At 39.9% G+C, this 18,756-nt stretch overlaps 5 protein-coding genes across 13 annotated transcripts; 4 read left to right on the top strand and 1 right to left on the bottom strand.

The window, feature by feature from the left end:
- The first annotated feature begins 383 nt into the window (after positions 1-383).
- LOC125764141 (N-alpha-acetyltransferase 80-like) lies at positions 384-1,683 on the top strand. Its single transcript, XM_049428049.1, has 3 exons — positions 384-581; positions 701-818; positions 881-1,683. The coding sequence occupies exon 3, from the start codon at positions 920-922 to the stop codon at positions 1,427-1,429; it is 510 nt and encodes a 169-aa protein (XP_049284006.1). The 5' UTR covers positions 384-581; positions 701-818; positions 881-919; the 3' UTR covers positions 1,430-1,683.
- A 108-nt stretch (positions 1,684-1,791) lies between these two features.
- On the top strand, positions 1,792-4,880 carry LOC125764133 (uncharacterized). The gene is made up of 6 exons (XM_049428032.1): positions 1,792-2,585; positions 2,647-3,199; positions 3,263-3,369; positions 3,447-3,647; positions 3,726-3,983; positions 4,065-4,880. Exons 1-6 carry the CDS (start codon positions 2,207-2,209, stop codon positions 4,655-4,657), a joined length of 2,091 nt encoding a protein of 696 aa, XP_049283989.1. The 5' UTR covers positions 1,792-2,206; the 3' UTR covers positions 4,658-4,880.
- Positions 4,881-5,181: 301 nt separating this feature from the next.
- LOC125764138 (lysosomal acid phosphatase) lies at positions 5,182-7,097 on the top strand. Of its 2 annotated transcripts, none has more exons than XM_049428042.1 (4): positions 5,182-5,439; positions 5,504-5,781; positions 5,856-6,098; positions 6,178-7,097. In XM_049428042.1, the coding sequence occupies exons 2-4, from the start codon at positions 5,533-5,535 to the stop codon at positions 6,862-6,864; spliced, it is 1,179 nt and encodes a 392-aa protein (XP_049283999.1). In that variant the 5' UTR covers positions 5,182-5,439; positions 5,504-5,532; the 3' UTR covers positions 6,865-7,097. The 2 variants fall into 2 exon arrangements, with proteins under 2 accessions (XP_049283999.1, XP_049283998.1); XM_049428041.1 differs by having other exon boundaries at positions 5,183-5,347.
- A 163-nt stretch (positions 7,098-7,260) lies between these two features.
- Positions 7,261-15,026, bottom strand: LOC125764139 (serine-arginine protein 55). 7 transcript variants are annotated; one of them, XM_049428044.1, is made up of 8 exons: positions 14,845-15,026; positions 14,463-14,603; positions 14,313-14,383; positions 14,034-14,132; positions 13,849-13,930; positions 8,964-9,037; positions 8,585-8,878; positions 7,261-8,508 (listed from the first exon to the last, which is right to left on the bottom strand). In XM_049428044.1, the coding sequence occupies exons 2-8, from the start codon at positions 14,586-14,588 to the stop codon at positions 8,217-8,219; spliced, it is 1,038 nt and encodes a 345-aa protein (XP_049284001.1). In that variant the 5' UTR covers positions 14,589-14,603; positions 14,845-15,026; the 3' UTR covers positions 7,261-8,216. The 7 variants fall into 7 exon arrangements, 5 of the variants coding, with proteins under 5 accessions (XP_049284001.1, XP_049284000.1, XP_049284003.1 ...); XM_049428043.1 differs by having other exon boundaries at positions 13,849-13,948; positions 14,845-15,025; XR_007418437.1 differs by lacking the exons at positions 7,261-8,508; positions 8,585-8,878; positions 8,964-9,037 and adding exons at positions 10,319-11,662; positions 11,783-12,426 and having other exon boundaries at positions 14,845-15,021.
- Positions 15,027-15,560: 534 nt separating this feature from the next.
- LOC125764134 (uncharacterized) lies at positions 15,561-18,013 on the top strand. Of its 2 annotated transcripts, XM_049428033.1 has the most exons (4): positions 15,561-15,920; positions 15,985-16,384; positions 16,450-16,757; positions 16,821-18,013. In XM_049428033.1, the coding sequence occupies exons 1-4, from the start codon at positions 15,785-15,787 to the stop codon at positions 18,011-18,013; spliced, it is 2,037 nt and encodes a 678-aa protein (XP_049283990.1). In that variant the 5' UTR covers positions 15,561-15,784. The 2 variants fall into 2 exon arrangements, with proteins under 2 accessions (XP_049283990.1, XP_049283991.1); XM_049428034.1 differs by having other exon boundaries at positions 16,450-17,911.
- Positions 18,014-18,756: the final 743 nt, after the last annotated feature.

Below are 18,756 nucleotides of genomic sequence, written 5' to 3' on the forward strand. Positions count from 1 at the left end.
GTCTGTCACTAAATTCAAGTTGATCACATGTTTTTTCATTCATGCAAGCGGCCTGGTTAGTAAAAAAAATCATAATATTTTTTGGATCAACAAAAGCGTTATCGATAGGCGCTTCGTACCTAGCTTCGTATTGGTATCATTCTTGAGATGTTATCTAGAAGAAGACGCCCTAAGATTTTTGAAAAAGAATTAGCATACATGCCGCGTTTTAAGGCTCAAAAAAATCAATTTCAATGTCATGTAATTTTCATTTGACCCCAGAACCCCCCCCCCCCAGTCAAGTGTTCGTATCAAATATCGAGTAAATTACTGAATGAACTTTTCATGGATTTATAATTTTATTAATGAAAGGTATAACTCACATGATTAATTAATTGTTCTGCTATGCATACAATGTGCAATTCTGTTCATGAACATCTTGCGTAGACTTCGTATCGAAAGTTCCATCCTGCCATACACGCAATATGACATTTCATAACTGGGGTGGCAGCATTTGTTTTGTTATGAATGTTTTGGTTTTTTCATCACCAATTTCACCTGCACCGCATCGAATAGAAATTGATGTCGAGTTCAAGAGAGAAGTAAGTTGATTTGCTGTTCCCTACCTGCAGCTAACTGAGAGTTGGACCTACTTCGATGCAGTACAATCGGAGAATATTGGGTAATAATTTTAGACGATTTCATCAATTCTAATCCATAGAAAAGTATCGCAAGCCCAGGGTATACGGGGTGCGTACAATTATTTTTAGAACCATATGAATCTGTGATGCGGCATCGTTTGGGTACCCTGAAATCCTGTTCCTTCCCTAGAAAATCGTGTAAGTGGCATGGCTGGTATAGTTTTCTTCAAGCATTAAGCTAACTTTTTCATCCATTTCAGTATTTCACCTGTCGCGCTGGACTATAGGGTTTAGCAAGCATGACACTTCCACCTCAACCCGTACCTAGTGAACCGTACAGAGTGGTTCCAATCCATAAGCATCGCGAACTGATGGATCAGTGCATTGCGCTTATTAATGCTGAATGGCCACGCTCGTACACGGCTCGGCTCTGGAGTTTGGAATCATCGAAGGAAACGTTACCGACCAGCTTCGTGCTGACGACGAACGTGAATAAAGAAACAATCGTCCTGGCACACGCCAAACTTTCACCCATCCCTGCCGATCGCGATGCCGTGTTTGTGGAAAGCGTAGTTGTAGCACGCGAACGTCGTGGTCAAGGCATTGGGCGGTTGCTAATGCAAGAGGTGGAAAGGCATTGTTTCAAGAGTTTGCATCTGAAGAAAATTTACCTTTCCACAATCGACCAGGAAGCATTTTACGCGAAGCTCGGGTACAAGCTGTGCAGTGCAATTAACATTTTCGGGTCACGTCCCACGCTTAACAAGAGTACCAAGAAAATTTGGATGTTCAAGAGTGCGGACAGTTAGACGACAGCAGCAACGAATGACGGGTATACGGAGCATGTATTTAGTATCTTCGTCCGGTTAATTACTGTTAGCTTGCCGGTGGTTTGTTACGTATTGTTATAAATTTTTGTCGTAAGAAACTGAACATGTTATTTATTCTAGATAAGCTACATTAACAGACAAAAAACCTGATTTCATGAATAAAATGTGCACTGCTCGTGGTTCGCCGTAGAGCGTGTCGTGTTTTGGCGCTTAGAAAAGGGTGATAAAAATAACTACTCGAATCATCTTTTCTGCCAGAGCTGCACGATATAGTTAGGATGAGATGTGTCCATCCACAAGGAAGGTAAATTATGTTCTTACATAAGTTTCGATAGTATATTAGGAATAAATTATAATATTTTTATGTTTATAAATCTACATCAAACTGAATGTTGGTCTTCGCTTGAAAAATGTACCAATGTTTCCAATCTAAAATAATGATAGTGGAAAGTAAAATTACAGTTTTGAACAAGCCACTTACATTTACATTGCCCATCGAGTTTGATGATAACGCATTTTCATTTTGAATGCGGCTCATTCGATTTTGTGATATTCCATTCTTGCGACTCCAAACCCTGCATCGTGCTCGACAAATGTGTTTTGTTTTGATTTTGCCTGCGTTGATTTGACATATCGCGATAGCAACCGCGGCGGTTCCCCTGGCGACAAGAACGGACTGTTCTCCTCGAACATTCAACAACATTGCACTGTTTTTACCGTTGCTTAATTTTGTGTAGCAGGCGTGATGTAGAAACAATGGCGCTAGTGCAAGTTTCAAACAGGGATGTGCTGTTTTGGAGTGAATTTATCGAACTCTATCGTAATCTTCCTATATTGTGGTCGTCCAAATTGGAGAATGGAACAAGCCGAAAACACCATCGTGACCGTGCGCTGTACATACTGCTTCGAAAGTATCGGAAAAACTATCCCGCAGCAACGGAGGGAGATATCAAAAAGCTGTTAAAAACGTTACGATTTGAATATCGAGCCGAACTGCAGGTGGCTCTTGCACACCAAAAAGCAACAGGAAGCAACCTTGGCAGTTTCGAATCTTCTCTGTGGTATTTTGATGCGTTAAGTTTTTTGCTGCCGGAAGAAATAGACAACTTGAAGACGGAACTCCAATTACCAGAAGGTAAAAATAATCGTACAGTTGTGATTTAGCGTATTAAGTCAAGTGGATCCTTTTGTTACAGAAACATTCAACGAATGCCCAACTACATCAACGCACACAACCGATAGTCTACATAATGCCAACACATCGGACACGGATATAGTTCACTATTGTAAATCTCTAGCAACGGTTATGAAACTGTTATCACCACAGCAGCTAGTGTATGCAAAGTATCACATAGATAGTATTTTGAAATGCGGCGCGATGGGTATATTAAATTTTGACTGGCCGCAAATAGATATAAACTCATCCGAGCAGGCTTCCGGTGATACTGTCGTCGAAGGTGTCAACTGCGAATACTCAACCAACTGTTCCTCCGTTATTATCCCATTCAAACGATTCAAAGCAGCGCAGGACAGTTGTAAGAATGTTGAAAATGCGATTGCTGCGACAATGCGTGAAGCCACGTTTCAACAAATATCGCTTGGCGACAGTGTAGCTGTGAATGATTTGGCGGAAGAATATTTAGACGAGTATAAGCCAAAACCAGATGAAGTCAACGATGACAGCTATTCTTCGAGTGATAGAGGCTATGTAGCGGCGGAAGGTAATGAAATTGATTCAATTTCAAACAGGTACGGTCATATGATTTCGGGGTAATGAAAAAACCACATGAATGATGTACCATTTCCTTACAGTGTAACGCCGTTCGAGATCTCCATAGTAGACTGGGCAGATGCAGCTGGAGTAGCCGTGACTAAACGTTCCCTTAAATCAGTTACACAAGGAATCGATGTACCTGACGGTAAGCTGAACTCAGAGCAACAATATATTACCTTTTTTTTGTTTGTTCGTCTACACCCGTTTCCTTTTTTGTTTTAGAAAATGGATGCCAAGCGGTCAACGTACAACCGGAATTAATACTTCGCAGGCAGTGTACGGTGCACTATTCAAACTACACACACAACGTGGTGCCACATTACAATGACGAAGAATTCCTACTAAATTTTCGCATGGGACGCAACACAGTGCAGATGCTGTACAATCATCTAGCAGCAACATCGGCCTATAGGAAGTTAAGAGGTTTGTATTTTTATCGAAACTAATAACTGGACCCTTTCCCTGGTCACCATATGTAGGAACCAATACTATTACCAACAGGTCATGGCGGGTACGAAGCTATTAGTCCACAAACACATGTGTTAGCGTTTCTGTGGTTCCTTGGACACGACAAAGCATCGTACAGAGACGTAGCGGATCAGTTTAGCCTGTCCGTAAGCTGCCTGCACAGTGTAATCTGCAGAGTAGCGGATGCGATACTTAGTATGAAACCAACCGTGATGGTACGCCCGAACGAGGGAAAGAAGGAAGAATCGGCCGCCGTGTTTGCTACAATGTGCAACATTTCCGACGTGATTGGTAAGAGTTTCTGCGGCTACATTGCAAACAAGATAAGGAGTCCGTATGTTTAATGAATGTGTATTGTATCTGTATCTGTAGGATGTGTTGGAGGTATACAAATTAAAATTGACAAACCAGCAGAACATGCAGAACGGTATCTTCTTTGGAAAGGACACCACTCCATACAGCTGCAAGCAATTATTGATGAAAATGTACGTTTCTTGGATGTTTTTGTTAACTGTCCCGATGAACCAGAACTGATGGAAACCATCAAAGATATTTGCGGTGAAAGGTACTGCTTGTTAGGGACAGCGGCATACCCTTGCTTGTACCAGCTGCTGGTACCTTACCGTTCCGGAGGAATACCATTAACCGAAGCCCAGAAAACGTTTAACGAGCAACTGGAAACGATCACCAATAAATGTGTCCGTATTTTCGCGCACCTGAAGACACGTTTTCGGCAGTTATATCACCTGAAAGGGCGTCATCTGTCCAGGATAGTGAAATTGGTTAAAGTGTGCTGCATACTGCACAACTTAGCTTCGGCCGAGGAAATACAAGTACTTGCAAGAAACGAGTGCGAAAACCATCGCGAACTCGTTTTTACATATGATAATGCTAAACACCATTCGCAAGCAGACATCCTTCATGGGCAGCAGCGCAGAGATAGAATTTGCACTGGTTGCATGTGAGACGACATTAGGCTTCCAAAGTTGAGCAGTTGTTTTATATGAGCTGAATAATATAAATCAGTTGATGATCTTCAAAAGCTAAACAGGAGAATAGCGAATACGAATAGAGATATATTGGTATATTGGTATATAGAGGTATATTGGTACTTGCTCTAAGCATACAATGCAACTGATGTTAATATAAAAGCTAGGAAAATTTATGAAATAACACTGCCAAATCGAACTACTTAAGCAACAATCGACTGTACTGCATCCGATTTTCCAAGTGGGCATATTCCTTCAAGATTCGCCTAATAAATCAAAATTTCGTGTAAGCAGTTCTAACTGCTTCTTCCCATTGATTCCCATGAAACAAAGTAAAACGATTTTACATGCCATTTTATTTGCCTCAGGTAGGGTGTGATAGCGCGTAAATGTAAAACCTGTACGTTAAAATCACCGTTGCGTGATCGCGATCACCTGTAGATCATGTTCTGTATACAGAGCGCGTTGTGCAACAGTTGTGCATTAGTGTTTGTGTGTTCCTTTACGCTGTCATCGTACGGCATATCTGGTTTGTTTATGTCCAAATCAGATTTCGCTGTTCGTCCTCATTGTGCGGACGATTTAGTGGAATGGTTTGATAAGCCACATTACATTGTAAAGTGAACTGACGTTACGTGCCTTCTACGAGAGTAACCTCTAGCACTGGTAGATATAAAGTGAAACGAAAATTCCGCTTGCGAACATACGGTTCACAGTTAAAACGCATAGCTTGACGCAAACCCGTGATCTCCCATTATGTAAAGAATAATGCACTATTAAGAGTTAATAATAGAACTACTGTCCGTCACCATTATTCGTCAGATCCGGGACGCCCAGTAACAAGGTCGAGTATGGGTACGGATTGTATGCAGCCTGGTAAGCGTGGACTCACCGTGTCGGTTGCAGTGCTCGGTGGTGCGTGTTTAACAGTAATGCTGGCTTATCTGGCTTTCGGAGACAGCACTGATGAGTCCGGATTGCGAACGCTTCGGATGGTGAGCATCATTTTTCGCCACGGTGACCGTTCTCCCACCGATTTTTATCCAAACGATCCACATCGGAATCATCACTGGACGGGCGGTTTAGGCGCCTTATCTGAGGTACACGGGCGTAGCGGTATGATTGGGTGAACCCATGTATACTACCCTAATTGATTGTCGTTGTATATTCACAGAAAGGATCTCAACAAATGTACCAGCTTGGCAAGTTGTTACGACCGCGATATTATCGTTTGCTTCCCCCGAACGGTTTATACTCCAAGGAGCACATGACCATAGTGAGCAGCTACGCCGAGCGATGCATAATGAGCGCCCAGAGCTTTATAGCCGGATTTCTTCCTCCGCTGGAAAACACTAACCCTTTGCCAATTCCATGGCAGCCAGCAGCGGTCAATGTACTACCACGTGATCGTGACACGGTAAGCGTTGGTGCTGTCTATAAAGTTAACGAATATTAATATTAACCGACCCGTTGTTTCTTGCACGCTTGCTGATCAGATTTTAGCTCAAAAGCAACCCTGTCCAAGGTACGACCAATCGAAACAACGGCTGCAAGCGTACCCTCCGAAAGATGTTCGGGAATTATACGAAAAGAATGCGGCCCTGTTTCGTACGCTTAGCCAAGGCACTGGCCAAAATATCAGCACCATTCTCGATGTTGAGCTGCTGTACAATACGCTTGAGATAGAGAGATCGGCTGGTTTAGAGCTACCCGATTGGACGGAAGGAATTTTCCCTCAGAAGATGCTTCCGATTGCCGAACGTAGCTTGGCGCTCATAACCGAGTTGCCGTTGATGAAAAAAATTAAAGGTGGAGCGATCGTGGCGGAACTGCTGGACAATGCCATTCGCCGACGCTCGGGCATACTGATACCGGAGCGAAATATTTTCATTTACTCCGGACACGACGTTACGCTGGTTAACTTTATGCGCGCTCTTAATGTAATCGACCAGACGACCGGTAAACCGGACTTTTCGGCCACTATTGCGTTTGAATTGCACCACAGCATAACGTTCGATGACGATTTTGAAGTCAAAATGGTGTACTTCTTTAACAGTGAGGACAAGTATCCGAAGGAGATCGAAATACCGAATTGCGAAAGTCCTTGTTCGCTTACCAAGTTCGAGCAAGTTATGGACACTGTGCGTTTGAGAAACTATGACGAAACGTGCCAGCTGGTTTGAAACTCCCAAGAGCGCGGTAGCCACTTACATCGATCATCACATTGGTGGTATTATGCACACTCTGCATTAACTTAAGCTATACGGTGATGTATGTTAGCTTTTAGAACCACAATGCCAAAAAAGACAATCTCATTAGAATCATGTATGCCATGTGGCATCATCTTTGTAAAATTTATGCATATTTTGTTAACATGTGTTGTTATTCTAATAAACTAAGTGTTTGAAAACTTCAAGTTTTTTTTAATTAAATTCGTGCCATATCGCGGAGTTTTCTATTATAAGAGACTGAGTTTTTTCAGCTGTTGTCCATCGTTAATACACTAAGTCAGCCACGAGAGGATTGTTGATTTCGATAGTATTAACAGTACACGTAACAGACAGCCACAACGTAGCTACTAATGTTGAAACTGAAATATTTATTTTGTTTATCTTATTTTTCTTTTGTACATATGTTTTGTAAAAGGAGAGATAAAGTAATAAGCAAAACCGAACGCTTGCATGCATAAGTTTTGGTTTGGTGAGGAACGGGGACAAAGTAAGACATTGCATTTCCTCCGTTGAAATTTGCAATAGAAGAATCAGCTAGTGCAAGTGTAAACATTTAATTCTTTACTTGGGTGCATAAGCAAACCATATGCCACTTATATCCTCTTTCTAGACAAGAATGAATTTTTGTACGCTCGTACCTTTTTTATTGGACATTTAAAATCAAACTCCCGCCAGTTCCAATTGCTTATGAAACATACAGCATCTGCGCGTGTATGACGTTAATACACAGATGAAACCTAATTCTACCATTTTCACCATTACGTACAACTACCTTTATCTCTGCAGATAAAAATAGAACCCCCTCTTATCGTTGTCTAATACACCTAAGACAGCATTATCCAAAACTTGTTTAATTATACATTCTACATACCACAAGAATCCTGCCATAAACGAGACAAATGACATGGGATGAGTGCGTGTCATGACGGGCACTCAAATAATATAGTTTTGAATCAAGATACGATTAGTTAGAAACACAATTTTTGTTTGGCGGTATGCCGATAAACTTCATTTTCACCATTTTGTTGCTATTTCATAATTTTTTCAACGTTTCAAAGACCCTTCTTTATATGTGTGTGTGTGTGATTTTCAATTGGTCTGGATTCTGCTTTTGTATGCTTTTAATGAAACATTTCGATGGACCGTCTATGGCAGGGGGTAAATCGTCGAGGTATGCATAAATGGTAGATTAATGAGTATAATTAATATTTTAAAATGAATAAAGTAGAGGTGCATGTTTTGTAAAACGTAGTCGTTTTCCGCCGTTACAATACATGGGTTTTAAAAGCAGCACACTTTTGTGCTCAATCCTCCATACTTTCATTACGCTCCGGAGAGTGATCGTTATTTTTGGGTGATGTCGAACGTGATTTATCGTGCGACTTATCCTGCGATTGCGAGCGATCGCGCGATCTTGAATGGGATCGTGGCGAGCGGGAGCGGGATCGGGAGCGTGAACGCGACTTGTTATCCTTGGACTTGGAACGCGAGCGAGAATGCGACTTCGAACGCGAACGCGAACGAGAACGGGACTCATCGCGATCGCGTTTCGGCGAGCGGGAACGTGATTTTGATTTGCTGTTGTCGCGCGATTTGCTGTGAAGGACACAAAACCAAAAAATCGTTATGAAATGTGTCTTTTCAATTCATGCTCCACCAAAAAAGATCTTACTTTGAGCGTGAACGTGAACGAGATTTTTCAGGGGATTTCGATCCATTCTTCGATTTCGATCGGCTTCGCGACTTGGATCGGCTGCGCGACGAACGACGTGAACGAGAACGAGAACGTGATCGACGGCGTGAACGTGACCTGGAGCGACTGCTGGAAGATCGCGAGCGACCACGTCCATTCCGTCCGTTACGTCCACGATCCTCGACCAAGCGAATTCGTCGTCCATTCAACTCTGTATCGTCCAGCTTCTCAATTGCTGTTTTCATGTCCGACAAAGTTGCAAATTCAACCACGCTGAAATTTATCAAGAGCAAAAATAAAACATTACGTTACTTAACCGTAATTTCTATATTGTGTGTTATGGTTATCGTTGCCTCACCCTTCATTTTTACGTTGTTTGTGAGCATCGGCATAAGTTACTTCTCCGGCTTGGCGCATGTAGTCCTTCAAATCCTTCAGAACCCAAAATAAGTGAGAAAAATATACGAACAAAAATTAGAAGAGAACACTTTGGTGGAAACCATTTCTACTAAAATATTCTGAAAAAAAAGAATGATTATCGATTTATAGCGGAAAATAGGGAAATTGTTTTATCCTGTAAAAGCTTATTTGCCGAGGGAAGGACTACTGTCTAAGAAATTGTGGCACAATAAAAATGCTTTACGATTTCCATACACGATGGCGCTTCCAATAATTGAAGCACTTAAAGATATCGCAAAAGTTCCTCCGAATTATCCAAAAATATAAACAGAAACCGACCTCATTTCTGTGCATGATTTGTAAACTGCAGGCATAATGAAAAGAATCATTGGTTTGGTGGTCAATACGATGCGCAGGTAGGTATTTGTCGATGCAGGATATGCAGTAGTAGCATGGTGGTGTCCAAGGAAAATTATGACTTATGCTCCTGGAAACGGTTGCTTTCCTCTTGCGCTTATAAGTCTTTTCTCTTATCTGCTTCCAATGTTACAATCCAGTTTTCGAGCACGTTTGAGATCATCTTTTTATGTGATTTCTTCCTTCCTTCAAATACTGTTATTTGGTGGACTGTCGTTGAATAGTTTCAGGCTACGTTTAACTCTTTGTTCCACTTGTATTTTACATCGCAAAATGATTCATTGAATATCAATACTGGTTAGCAGCTACTCATTTCAAGCACGATGATCGTTTTCGTTGATAGTATTATTTTCATTTTATCCCCAATAGTTCTCTCTGAAGAGGATAATTATTTATCTCCGGGATACCTTCCTCGTTTCAGTTTCAAGAGGCTTTTCTGTCTTCAATTTGCCGCACGATACAAGTTCCATCCACCTCAGAATGTCATATGATGATGTTCCTCTAGAAAGTGATTCTATGATTCTTTTCATTATGTCCTTCAATAATATCTATCCCGTTCAGGTGGCTTATTATTCAAGTCTATGTTCAAACAGTAGAGATTAGTAGGAAAAGACGTACGTGTTTCTCCCCTAATTCCCTGCTGAACAGCCCAATTTAGTTCGATATTTCATCCCATTACTCTAGATAACCAAAAGGATATTACTATTGGTAAGTGAGAAAGGTAATTCGCACATTAAAAGAAATTAATATGATTGCGTCCGATAGGTTTCCGTGCTGATAACCATCGATAGAATTATCCTTGACACAACACACGCGTAGAGAAAAAATGGCGGAGATTGTAAGAAACGTTTAAATTAAATAAGAAGGAAAACAAAATCTAAAAAAATCGACCATTACCTTAGCGGCCGGGCACAGTTTTGGTATTTGGGACAGTCAACGAATCGTCTTTCCTTTATAATGTTCACAGAACCACAGATTTGACCTCTCCTCTCATCATGCATGTGTGTGTTTAGTGTGGATATGGAGCGGGACATGGCCGTCACTGTGCTGCAACCATCGCTAATTGCCAAAGGGGGTGGAGATTCAGTCCTTCACATAATGTCTGACTTCTGATGTGGAATATGTCTTCTTCGAAGGGAATGCGATCGACGAGACCCAGCAGCGCGAATAAAGGCATCCGATGAACGAAAGGGTCATCAGAGCAATGCCCGGAGAATTACGAAGTCACTACGCGATCGGCTGTTTCCTCCGCTTGCAGCTCACCGCAGAACCATCAAGAAACGCTCATCTTCCAAAACATCGCGAAGGAAGAAATGTTTGGCGGCTGCACCATTGCCATTGGTCAAAAGTATAGACGATGATACGAAGTTTGATAAACAGGTATCATCTCAGCTGACTAAACCTCATCATGCTAGTGTCATCTTCTCTCCAGCCACAATCGATGAATGTCCATGTTCTCGAGTGGATGAAATGGATTGAAACACGCATTTGGCGGGGGAAGAAAGCAGTCAAAGCTTGAAAATAGAAAAGAAAAAAGGAATAGAGCATACGCCTACGACGTTCGGATGGACAGGTCCCGATGGCATCGCCGGTTCGCGCTCGTTACATATCCAAGTGGGGCCGAGCCGCATCTTCACTCGCGCGTAGAAGGGTCTCTCCCTTCCTTGGTCCAGGTTACACCAAGTTCCGACATTAGTTTAAGGGCCTCAATAGACTGCAGGTGCACCACACCGCACCGGATAATTTCGGGTAGAACCACGGACGAGTACGCTCATTGCCATCATTAGAACGTGTAAGATAGACATCCTTTTCATCGTCGTCATCTGGCGTTGCAATTGTCCGGAAGCTTTCGTCCCAAAGGGCGAATATGGAGAGCACAATTATGTGCCGAGATTCCTTATCGGTGCATGTGACCTATTGCTGTCGAAGAACTGCGATTATGCACACAAAAAGGTAACCGGTTGTGGGAAAAATCATCTTGTAAGCTGAACAGTCCCGACTCCAGTCTTTCCAATTCGTCTAAACCCCGTTGCGTTGGAGATTGAAGCAAGTAGAATTCGATATGCCGCCAAGACGAGGATCCCCTTAACCAAATTCTGACTGCGCTGTCTTATTGCGATTGAATCGTTCGTGTGAGAGTTCATCGGTCACGGTTTGAGCCATTTCAAAACGTCATCCCTTCCTACGTTCATCTGATGACCAGACCAAGGGGCAGCGATCGATCCTTGGGCTCGCACAAATCTTCAAAATTAATCAATGTGAAAAATTTTCAAGAATTAGTGTACCATTGATAAAGGTAGGAAGAGATTGTGTAAGAAAGAAAAAGTAGGAAATGAGAAACCAATGGAACTTTAACGGTACTTTTCTGATTTGTTGGCTACGTTGGGCCACAGAACTTTGGGGGCGCTGCAATATTATCCATTCTGTATCCGGAGAATGTGACAGATGTGTGCTGTACAGGGCGAGTTCATCCCGATGATTTGTCCTCGCTGGGCTTCTTTTTTCATCTTCGTATCAACGCTTATCGACTTCTTAGCATAAATTCCTTTAAAGCTTGCATCGATTCCGGAATAATTTGTCGAAGTAAGATGATAATTTCTTTTATGCTTTGAAATTGTGAACTACGCTTCATCTTCATCCGATTTCCGTCAGGTGGTTTAGAGGATAGAGCCATACATCCATCATCCGTCATCGAATCAATCTCCATGGTCTGGTAATGATTTTTGTCGCATTTAGCACTAACTGATCGGTAGTGTCGTGCTGATTCCTATTCTTGACCAACCAAAAGGCATCTTCCATAAGGGCTTATCGTCCTTCACGAAGTTGAACGATGTTGATTCACTGTAACGATTGTTGACGACCTCATCCGATTGATCGTGCACGTTCTCTTCCCATCATTCGCTCCCTAGTCATATGAAGTGTTGCATTCAACAGGCGCTACCACACAGTATAATGTGTAAACCCTAGTTCTATGACCTCTCTCATCATGAAATAAGGGCAGCCGCCTTAACAGAAAGAGAATATAATACATATACAATTTTACTACATTTACTTCAATTTGTTATGCTGGCTTCTATGATAGAAAATGTTGCTAATAGATCATATTTCAATGCACCTTTCCTTCCAAAAACGAATCCGCTTTCAATTACGTCTCCTCATTTCAACATGTATAGATTTATAACATATCTCATTTAACAAATTCTAGATCATAAAGATCCCCGTCAGAACTAGCGAACTGTTATTAATATTTGCAATTTTAGATAAAAATCGAGTCTTAAAACAAACAATAGCTTACACCAATGCAGTATATATGCTATTTTTTTTTAGTAAAAATACATTCATGCAACATTTATTTTCAAACCATGTCGAATGTCTTTCAAAATTATACATAAATACAAAGCACGATTACATTAAAACAGCTCAAAAGCACATGGGAAAATGAACATTGTTTCATATTGATTACAATGTTTTCTTTCTTGGAACGTTTGATTATTTCACTCTTAAAACACTATGAGCTATGCTGATCATTCTTCTCCAAAGAATGTCGTTGAATGTTGTGCAGAATCTATTTATATCAAAATTTAATCAAAATCATTAGGTAACCAACGAACCAGTGCAATAGTTATTCGCTAGATTTAACATATGACAAACAGCGCATTTTTGTATGCCTGTTTCTTAAAACATTGTTTGTTGTTTTAATATTCCAATAATAATAATTCAAATATAAGCTGTAGTTTCAGATTCTAATTTATATCAAGAGAAAAGATTAAAAAAATCGTGCTTCATTGAAATGTTTATAAAAAAAAACAAACCTTTACATATTGTTATATAAATTGGTAATAATCGATTGTAACAAGCGTGATTAGTACAGTGAAAGATTATGCATAATTAACTATCTACAAACATTTCATCATATTCGCAAAACAATATTAGTGAACTAATCGGCTATTTAATCAATAGCAGTAGCAAAAACGATCATTTGTCAGTCACAAAGAACTTATTATCCAAACTTCACGGAAATTCTCATGTCTCTGGGTGTTATTTCATCTTATAAATATTACTATAAATTATTATTTATACAATCTTAATCGCGTGACAGTAGGTTTTGAATAAAAAAAAGTATCATAATTGTAGCAAACGTGAGATTGATTGTAATACACGGACTAACGATAACAAATAATACACTAATTCATCACAGCTGTTAATAAATATGCTATCCCAAGTAGAGGGATTGCCGCAAGGTGTAATGATAAAAGCCAATCCAAAATACAGGAAACGATTTTAAAAAATTCCTCTTTTATATAATTGTTAAATAATAGAATTCTAAATGTTTCGAAACATCTATTTCATCATCTGATTCTTTCCATATTGTACACAACATAAACAATTGTACCTCAGCCCGTGTAATTAAATGAAAAAGTACGTACCTGCCAGCTGACACGGGTTGATAAATTCTCCACGACCAGACGATATTCGGTGCGAAGCGGCGGTCCATAGCGGGAACTGTTCCTGGAATTGCTTTTATATCTAAACCAACAGTTCAAGGGATTGTGTGTTATTAATACTAATCGGAGGGTTCCTTATTTGACACCCATCACGTTACTATACTTACTTGTCATACCTTCCACCACGACGATCTCGGTCATATCGATCTCTTTCACGGTATCCGCTGGGACCACGTGCAGTACCCCTTGCAGGTTCCACAACAACTCTATGAATATAATTATTAAACAGCAAAAACAAAAATAAGGTTAATCCACGTTGAACAACAACACACTTTTTTAGCTATAGTTGTCTGATCCACTATACAGACAGTAAATCGAATATAACCACGCTTATTTTAAAAGACTGCAGTATTCGTGAAAAATGTGCATATAAAATATACACTCACCTTTCTCCCAGCAGCTCCTTCCCGTTCAACTCATATACGGCGTCATCAGCATCACGATAGTCTTCAAATTCCTAAGAAAAAAGAAACACGCACAAAACATTATCTCAAATTTAACATTATGTTAACATTGTCGTAAGAAAATGTACTTACAACGAATCCATAGCCATTCTTTATCAGAATATCTCTTGTCCTGCCATAACCTTTGAAAAAACGCTCCAAATCGCGTTCCCTGACGCCGTACGGCAAACCGCCAACATATACGCGTGAACCGACCATTACTTGCTACTGATCCTTTAAATTAAACATTGTAAGTAAATAAATCAATTAGAAGCAGGTTGAAATATTTCTTTCATACATTTAGCAAAACAAATTACAATTTGTAGGCTAAAAATTTTTCATCAGGCGAACTTCAAACATGGCGGCTTTACAGCCTGTTTTCCGCATTGCACACGATGGCACATCATGCCGGGTAGAGGGCATAATAGTTTCCGGAAACGCTATTTCCAAGCCCATCAGCTCATATGTCACGTACCTGGTAGAATTTCGTATCAAATGATGGCAAATTCGCTGTTAATCGAGGTTAAACGCGGTATTGAAATGCTTTCCGGTTCACAATTCCACAGATTTTTCACAGTCACACGCACACGCCTGTACTGCAACTCACTTCGAAGAATCTGCTCTAGCCACAGAACTGCTCTTCTTCCTTTTTTCGCTCAACGAGGGTACGCGACAGCACATTAGTCGGGTGTACTGGTCATCGCAAAAGAAGTGTACACCAAAGACAGAAACGAAACGAAAAAAAAACAATTGATCGAAAAATTATCTACAAAAACTGAAGAACTTGTGTTTTTTAATGGAAATTAACAGCCTTCTGACAAGATGGTTAATTTTTTCATATTAAAAATTCCGAAGCTGGGAGTTGTGAGTATAAAACACCACAATATAAACACTATCTTTGGTCCATTTGTGTTGTCAAAATATTTCGTCCACACAATGGTAAAGGAACATTTTCGTTGCCTACGCGTTCAAATAGGAAAATTAGCATGGACAGCATTGAAAAATACGCAGCCACAAAACCAGGATTTGAAAATTTCACGTTTTAAAGGCCATAAAGGCTTCAAAGTACTGCGATGATCGATATTTGCTATGCTAGCCTTTTTTATCAATAGGTATATTTTCCTTTCCCGAATCCTTCGAGTCAAAAGGCCTTTTTATTTACAAAAAAAACGTTGCTGTCGGGCGAATACCCAGCAAACAATCGGGTCGCGTTTGGGTCCAAATGGGTCGAACCGACTGTCATCGTGTGGGAAGCATCCGATTTTGTGAGTGTGTGCGTTTGCGGTGTGTTTGGTTCATAAGTGCTGTCAAATATCCAATGTTTGGTTTGGTTCGCATTGAAGAAGTATTGTCAAACCGTTAACTTCGTTATTACAGTTGATTATTCTGCAGTGAAAACATTATTAATTCAAGCCATGTATCCGAAGAAGATGCGAAAAACTGGATTGTTTTACAGAATCCGTGATAAACGACGCGCTCTGTTTCAACAACAATGGCGAGAAGAACATGGGGAAACTAGTTCAGCAAATGCTTCCTCATCTGTTAACGAAGGTACGGGAAGCATTTTGTTCATATTTGCGGTCAATTTAATAATATTTACATTTTATATCCGTAGATGAAATAAATATCATCTTGGACAACGTTGAGTCTCAATCTACACCGTATAGTGAAAGTGATTGTGATATTGGCAGTTCCGACGATAACGCAGAAGAACTTGCAGAATCGGATGATTCGTATGAATCATTTGGTGAAGATTCTAGCGATGGAGATATATATGTAGAAGGACGATCTTTCGAAGATAAACTTCGCATTTGGGCGCTATTGACCAATCAAACTCATCGTGCCTTAAACATGCTGCTGACGATACTACGTGAGGATACATCTTTTATGATACCGAAAGATGCGCGGACGCTGCTTAAAACTCCAGTTTCCAATGAGAATAATAGTATAACTACCATTGTTGGTGGTCAGTTATGGTATCAGGGCATCGCCAGTAGTTTGCAGCATCAGTTCAGGTAAAACAGAATTTATTAAACTGTGCTTTTTATTTCACAATCTTTGATTTTGTTTTCTGTTACAGTAAAACAACGCCAAATGTTGAAACACTCTGGCTAGATTTCTTCGTTGACGGAATTCCACTGCATAGAAGCGGAGTGACTGAATTTTGGCCAATATTAATGAAAGTGTTCGGGTTAGCTATAGACCAAGTGCTGGTCGTCGCAGTTTATTGTGGTGATTCCAAACCAATGTTAGTCGAGGAATATCTTAGACCCATGGTGACAGAATTAAATCACTTACAACAAAACGGCATACTGATTAACGGTTCAACGTTTCAAGTGTCTTTGCGGGCCATAATTGCGGATACTCCAGCTCGTTGCTTAATTAAAGGTAAGAAACTATATCATAATAAGCAATTACAATAAAAAAATAACGTCATTTGCATATTTATAGGAGTCAAATCGTGCAACTCCGCTAGTGGCTGCTTGAAATGTAATGTGAAAGTAGTGCGAGATCCGGAAACCCGTCGAGCCTATTACGATGGCATAAACGGGGAACCAAGAACAGATGAACTGTTCAGAGCCAATGCCTATCCCACGCATTATAAAAATCCAACGCCACTTACAGATGTAATCAATTTTGATATGATTAAGGACATTCCTGTAGCTGATGAATTACATTTATTATACCTGGGTGTAATGCGCAAAATACTTTTAATTTATATGGGCAAGTTAGGAAAACAGTCAAAGTTTTCACCAAAAGCCATAGAAGAAATTTCTACAACCTTGCGACTGCTTAAGTTGCCCAGTGAAATTCCTCGAAGGATGCGTGGTTTAAATTGTATAAAAGTATGGAAAGGAACAGAATTTCAGAGCTTTCTGCTGTATGCCAGTGTGGTAGTCCTTAAGGGTAGAATAACTGATGATGCCTATAATCATTTCATGCTACTCTTTTGTGCAGTACACTTTTTTTCATCAGCAATTTATGAACATAAATGGGAATATGCTGGGCAACTTTTGAATCTTTACATAGAAAACTTCGGGGAAGTGTACGATAAAACACTACAATCTAGTAATATTCATAATTTGCATCATGTGTATGAAGATGTCTGTAGATTTGGACCATTGTATACAATATCTTCTTATCCTTACGAAAACTTCTTGCAACACATGAAGCGTGTAACACGAGGCAAAAAGAACTGTTTAGAGCAAATAAGAAATCGCACAATAGAATTAAGACACATAAATGAAGTTAAAAACCAGGAACGATCAGCATATCCCCGTGTTGTACAAAAAAGGAATGAAACAATAACTTTCATCAAACACAACTTTCGTCTCAGGAAAGACAATAGGAACCAATGGTTCATGACAAAATCCTACTCCGTTTTAAGCTACGAATCAGCAATACAGACACCTTCAGGAGTAACAATTTATGGAAGAAAATTTAAAAAATATCACGAATGTTTTTCCACACCTTGCAATTCGTCAGTGTTGCATATGTGTGAGGCCGTTGATAATGATTTAGATAAGGATATCACTGCGGTTAATATTTCAGAAATCAAATGTAAACTTGCTGCTATTTCAACGGTTAAAGATAACCCGGTTATATTTATTCCAGTTCCTGAAACATTTATGTTAACAGAATAACTAAATATACTTATAAAATAAAAATTCAAATATATATCTTTAAGGTATTTCAAATTTTGGAATTCAATATCACATATCTTTGATAACGAAATATGAAGGTAATATACGCAAATAAAAAAAATTATGAAAACTTTAACGATAGTGGCAAGAAGTCTCAACTCTGCCATCCAAATTTACACGACTTTTTGCATGTTTCAGCTTCCTTAAAAAAAATTCTTTAACATTAGTTTCTGTACATGTACATAATCTCGTGCTTCCCACGCTTGCAAACAGTTTGATAATATTTGTGAATCTGGACATAGCTATCTTTTTTTCGGGACGCCCAGCTCCAGACCAACTGCACTGTGGAAGAAAATCTCTTTGAAATATGATATCTAATGCTTGATGCATACGATTCTGCATATCCAATTTGCTTATTGATTCGTTCAACCATGCGCAAATTTTTGCAAAATACGTGGGGTTTGAACCTAGTCGTTCATTCAGGGCAGCTAACTCTGAACTATTGGAGATTTTGTTGAAAGAAACAGATTCCGTTGTTTTGGAATGATCAGTCCGCAACATTTCTGTAAGGTGCACCAGCATCGTATCCATTGATTCAATCTTTTTTTCCTGTTTTTGCTGTGTTTCATGTATAGCTTTCACAATCGCTTCTGTGTTTTGAACTGATTTCAAAATTGCACTGTGACAGTCACAACCAATTGTTACAGCGGCTGATGATTTTACCATTGAACTAGTATTTGTAT

Source organism: Anopheles funestus, chromosome 2RL (genome assembly GCF_943734845.2).
Source record: "Anopheles funestus chromosome 2RL, idAnoFuneDA-416_04, whole genome shotgun sequence".
Taxonomy (NCBI): domain Eukaryota; kingdom Metazoa; phylum Arthropoda; class Insecta; order Diptera; family Culicidae; genus Anopheles; species Anopheles funestus.

Bases quoted from the DNA above. Each gene is read 5' to 3' on its own strand.
- LOC125764141 (XM_049428049.1), top strand. From the start codon at position 920: ATGACACTTCCACCTCAACCCGTACCTAGTGAACCGTACAGAGTGGTT.
- LOC125764133 (XM_049428032.1), top strand. From the start codon at position 2,207: ATGGCGCTAGTGCAAGTTTCAAACAGGGATGTGCTGTTTTGGAGTGAA. The intron at 2,586-2,646 runs GTAAAAATAATC...CTTTTGTTACAG, and splicing joins GGAACTCCAATTACCAGAAG to AAACATTCAACGAATGCCCA. The intron at 3,370-3,446 runs GTAAGCTGAACT...TTTTTGTTTTAG, and splicing joins AGGAATCGATGTACCTGACG to AAAATGGATGCCAAGCGGTC.
- LOC125764134 (XM_049428033.1), top strand. From the start codon at position 15,785: ATGTATCCGAAGAAGATGCGAAAAACTGGATTGTTTTACAGAATCCGT. The intron at 15,921-15,984 runs GTACGGGAAGCA...TTATATCCGTAG, and splicing joins TTCCTCATCTGTTAACGAAG to ATGAAATAAATATCATCTTG. The intron at 16,758-16,820 runs GTAAGAAACTAT...GCATATTTATAG, and splicing joins AGCTCGTTGCTTAATTAAAG to GAGTCAAATCGTGCAACTCC.
- LOC125764139 (XM_049428043.1), bottom strand. From the start codon at position 14,588: ATGGTCGGTTCACGCGTATATGTTGGCGGTTTGCCGTACGGCGTCAGG. The intron at 8,879-8,963 runs GTGAGGCAACGA...GATAAATTTCAG, and splicing joins AAACAACGTAAAAATGAAGG to CGTGGTTGAATTTGCAACTT. The intron at 8,509-8,584 runs GTAAGATCTTTT...TGTCCTTCACAG, and splicing joins CGTTCACGTTCACGCTCAAA to CAAATCGCGCGACAACAGCA.
- LOC125764138 (XM_049428042.1), top strand. From the start codon at position 5,533: ATGGGTACGGATTGTATGCAGCCTGGTAAGCGTGGACTCACCGTGTCG. The intron at 5,782-5,855 runs GTACACGGGCGT...GTATATTCACAG, and splicing joins GTTTAGGCGCCTTATCTGAG to AAAGGATCTCAACAAATGTA. The intron at 6,099-6,177 runs GTAAGCGTTGGT...CTTGCTGATCAG, and splicing joins TACCACGTGATCGTGACACG to ATTTTAGCTCAAAAGCAACC.